We start from the raw sequence: 4,725 nt of genomic DNA, 5'->3' as shown, positions 1-4,725 counted from the left end.
ACGTAAAGGGTAGATTTGCCATTTAAAATATGTTGGGTTAAGGAGATATCTGATTTTGTTATTTCACAACCTTTTTGTCTTTATTGAATATGCCTTGAAAGATTTTGGTATGCCCAAAATCATAGTTCTTAAATTTCTGCTTTTGATTTTTGTTTTGTTTGATGTCTTCCCATCCCATTTGGTGAGTGCCTTTGGTAGCGGGTGCGTATTTAGTTGTAATTACAAATTCTCTGTTGATGAACACTTTTATGAACAAAATCTCTTGATAATTATTTCAAAATGGACCTTCTTCCGACAATAGTTCTTGATGTTTTCACCAAAGAGATGTGCATTCTTTTTGTCACGACAAATTTGCAGCCACAATGTCTTTCAAAATTGGCCGTTAAATCCGAAAAAACGGCCGTCAAAAAATGGGCAGGTTCTTTTATATATTCGGTTCTTCTCTCACAGTCACAGAGCGGTTCATTTCCCCTTTTACTCTTTTTATTCTACACCCAAAAATCACTAGTTCAATAACCCTATTATCTCTTTAAAATCTGTCCTCTCTGTTCAACTAGAGGGGTTTTTTGAATCTGATGGAGTATTTCAATTTATTACCCGAAGAGATTAAACTAGAGATTTTAAGTCGAGTCCCGGCCGAATCGGTGCTCGAATGCAAATTGGTATCCACAAATTGGAGAAGTCTTGTTCGTCATACATCATTCTCCAAGATGCATTTAGATCATCATCTCACTCATCCTGTCGCTGATTCTGGTAAGATGTGTTTCATTGCTTTGACTTGTATTGATTGGGGTAAGAATCCGAATCTTCAGTATCTTGAATATAATGATGAGAATCGTGGATCCGTTGAAAGAATTAGAAGGCTTCATTTTAACCTTCCCTTAGGGTGGCATACTAGATTTCTTGGGTCGTGTAATGGTTTGTTCTGTTATTTAAGAGAAAACACTTATACTGTTTGTAACCCCCTCACAAGAGAGTACATTATGGTTTCAGAAATTAAGAGAATTAGAGAGGATCACGGGGCGAGAGGATTTGGTTATGTTGATTCAACCAATGAGTACAAAATTGTAAGAATAATGTTCGAGGATGAGTACGTGACCAAGTTTGTGGAAGTTTACATATACACTCTAGGGAGTGGAAATGGATGGAGAAACATTGGGAAGTTCAGTTCAGGAACCAGAGAACATTGGGGAGTAGGTGTACATTTCAGTGGAGCTCTTTATTGGATGGACTATAAAGTAAAAATGATAGTTCCCTTCCATTTAGCTGAGGAAAAGTTTGGTAAACATCTTTCACCACCACCTGCTTTGCCAAACAGAGATTTTGATGATTTTTATCAACTAGGGGTTTTGGATGGGTGTTTGTATTTTGTTATCAAATTGATTCTAAGTGGATCTTGGGACGTGTGGATATTGAAAAAGAAGGATGATAATCATGACATGAAAGAGCGAGAGGGATATCAATCACTGGGTTGGAGTCAAGTGGTTAGGGTTTATGACAGTGATCGTAGCGAATTGCTTGCGCTCACAAAGAGTTACACTGTCTTAACTTACACGCCCGAACATATCTACGTTCACGACCCAGAAGTTTCAACCTCGGAAATGATTGTGGATTTTAATGAATATATTCGTGAAGTATTCCCTCACAAGAACACCTTAGTTTCATTGAAAGAATTATGGGAATAAGATACAAAGATAATGGAGTGATTTGAAATTGTGGGGACAGAAAGCAGTGATCACCCTTTCAACCAGCTGTCGGAGTATAAACTGGTAATCTTCATTCATTTTGAAATTAGATAACGAGTAACCTCCGTGTGAACCTAAATCCTAGTGACATTGTCATATCATCGAGTAATGCAATCTATACTTATTACATTCTATCAGTAATACTGCTGTTACTTTATCATCGAGTGTTTCTTACTTTCTTATTTTAGAGTTAAGCTATGTAACTATGTTGCTTTGTTACCTTTGCACTTTGTTTGTGACTTGACCTTATCTCAAAGTGAATATAATCTGTATTTTAGTAACTTATTTTGTTTATGCATGGGAGTCAAATAAGTATTAGTGAAATGATTGCAGAAAGTAAGGGATTTCCCAGTAGTATCTTGCATCTAAATATTATTTTCCAGGTAAAGTTTGGGATCTAAATCGGTAGATTATATTTTCCTCTGATACTGCAACAAATCTTATTATGTTAGTGTTGTCATTATTATCATATTACAAAAGAAAATAGTTTGAACCAGAAACCACACTCAAGTTTGTCTTCGTTCATCCATAAGTTTCACAAGAACCTTCAAACAGAGTTCTCTGTGATAACAAGTTTCTATTCTGCCATTAACTTTAAGCAACATAATTGTTTGTCATCAATGTGCACTTTTCCATCTCTAGGGGGGAAGGATCAATAAACAAGGTGTCTTTTGCAGCCTACTATTTGGATGCAGAACAATACTCCTTGACAGCAAGGATTTTGACATCTCCATCAGAATGGATGGGTTTGCACACAAATTGTGGTTACTTACCCACTTCATGCCTACCGCCATAGTTGCACCAGTTTTCCACTTTGTTAACTCTGATTCGGTTAGATCTTAAGTTTCTTGGGGAAGAATGTTATCATCTAAGCTTAGATCAGTAGCCAACACTAGGATCAGTTGCATTCGCTCTGTATACAGTCGCTACTTCCAAAACTATTATAGAGGTCTCGTTCCTTATCCTCGTATACCATTTATATTTCCCTGTTGTTAGCATCTTGAGGGATCCGAGTGAAGAATGCTTTGCTCACTGTGTTATCTGTTGACCATGGTTTGCTCGTTCTTTTATAAACCGTCAGCTCTCATGTGAAAAAGTTTTGATATTCTCTGAGGAAATACACAATGATTGTTTCAAAATGAAAGGTTATTGTTGGCCTGCATATATAGATTCGCATACGTCTGCTTACTGTAGGGATGTTGGTCTATAGGATAAGAAGAAATGAAAGTAATTATGGAGAGGCCTTGCATAAATGATAGAACACAGTTAAATTCTTTGATAGTATCGCTTGTCCAAGAAATGTGAAGTTGTGAATCAACTATGTATATTATTATTAGTATCCGGTTTCATGCTCCTCATTTATGGCTGAAACCAGCTGGGATAGTTTTTGACGAACGGGGTGGTCAGTGGTGATCCAAGTGGGACAGTTTCTGTTTCAAGAGAACTTTTAAAAGCTTTTGTTTCTGATGTTGCTTCAGTAAGACCCTGAAGCTCATTCAAGGTGTGCCCCAGGGATTTTTCTTTTTATCGATTAAGTTTCCTAGCTTTGGAACTCCAGAATGGTGGTGCAAGCTTTGAAGGAGTTACCATGCTCGCAAATTATACAATGCTTTTGAGAAGGTACATATTTGCACACCCTTTCTTACTCTGATCTTGCATTTTACATCAATATTGTTTCCATGAAGTACTTGAAATTGCTATCCTACTTCAAGCAAATTAAACATTTTTCAGGCGCAAACTAGGATTGACTAGACATGAAAACATACTCATCTTAACACTTAGAATTTCATCGCAGAGGTGCATCAAATAGCAGTTATGCAAATATCCGTAGCTCCTAAGTTTTTTGGAGAAGATCCATGCCCAAATATTATGAAAAGTCTCTATGTTGATCCGCTACAAGGTTCAGAGGAAATCAAATAGTTAAAGGTGTCACTGTGTCGATGGTTTTTCTTATGGTTCGGTGTATTACTGTCACAGCACTTGTGTTGTATAACTTGTGGTTAGTAGGGATTGGTCTATTGCTAGTTTACATAGAGTTGTCGTTTACCTTTTTACTAGGTATTCCAGCGTGATAGATATCACCGAATCTTTGATTACTGTAGATATCCAACTCTTGCCAATCAAAATAGTGATACTTGGCCATTCACATCGCATATATGATGGTTCATATCCTTGTTATTGTTATCATGTTGCAGATGTTCTCAAACTCTCGTATTCCCATATTCTTGGACGAAAAGGTTCTAGAATGCAATTTTCCCGTCTCATTACATAGACTGGGTCCAGTTGTTATTTCTGCACATTATTCAAGCAGCAGTTCTTGTGAAGACAGGTCCGAAAAGCTATAAGATTTGTAAAAAGAAGTCACCTTGTTAATTGGAAGTCTGGAACAACTGTGTCGCAGGGTCTTCCGTTATCCTGAATTAGTAGATTATTCCCATAGTTTTTGTTTTGGTTTTCCTGGCATTAGATTGAGTTTGTATTTTTTTTCATGTTTGGTATAACAATTGTGTCTGCCTTTTCTGAGACCAAAAGGCAAAAACTGGGGCGTGGCATGGGGGTACAAGCTCCCCTTCACGACGCAACACCACAGCTCCTGTACATGTCGCTCGTGGCAGAAACTCCAATGTTGCGGAATAAGTAGCCAATCCGAATTCGTAAACTAAACGATGTGGGACAAAATGTATAGGCAAAATTTGAAACAAGCTAAAACGAAAGCCGCATCCTTCCGTCCTCGAAGTTGCTAGATCGAATCTCCGTATGAACTCATTCACAAACCAAAAAATAAGTAGAAGAAAAACCCTTTCTTTCATTCCTTTCATCACACACACACACTCTCTCCTCTCCTCCATAGTTCCGAAAAAAACAGAAATAATAGGTTGAGATAGGAGTTGAAATGGGATGGTGATCTCTGCTGCAATTGCCTTCTGGCGGACTGGTAATCTCTCTCTCTCTCTCTCTCTCTCTCTCTCTCACACACACA

The 4,725-nt window shown here is 37.6% G+C and overlaps 1 protein-coding gene across 1 annotated transcript; it reads left to right on the top strand.

Annotated features, from left to right (window-relative positions):
- Positions 1-472: 472 nt before the first annotated feature.
- Positions 473-2,077, top strand: LOC113315696 (F-box only protein 12-like). The gene is made up of 2 exons (XM_026563954.1): positions 473-753; positions 994-2,077. Exons 1-2 carry the CDS (start codon positions 576-578, stop codon positions 1,683-1,685), a joined length of 870 nt encoding a protein of 289 aa, XP_026419739.1. The 5' UTR covers positions 473-575; the 3' UTR covers positions 1,686-2,077.
- Positions 2,078-4,725: the final 2,648 nt, after the last annotated feature.

The sequence above is a fragment of the Papaver somniferum genome, chromosome 1 (assembly GCF_003573695.1).
Source record: "Papaver somniferum cultivar HN1 chromosome 1, ASM357369v1, whole genome shotgun sequence".
NCBI classification, from domain to species: domain Eukaryota; kingdom Viridiplantae; phylum Streptophyta; class Magnoliopsida; order Ranunculales; family Papaveraceae; genus Papaver; species Papaver somniferum.
The sequence above is the reverse complement of the archived record's forward strand: the minus strand, read 5'-3'. Positions and strand labels throughout refer to the sequence as shown.

What these genes read in the sequence shown, in the direction of transcription:
- LOC113315696 (XM_026563954.1), top strand. Translation starts at nt 576, where the DNA reads ATGGAGTATTTCAATTTATTACCCGAAGAGATTAAACTAGAGATTTTA. An exon ending in TCATCCTGTCGCTGATTCTG is followed by an intron (nt 754 to 993) that starts GTAAGATGTGTT and finishes TTATGGTTTCAG; the next exon opens with AAATTAAGAGAATTAGAGAG.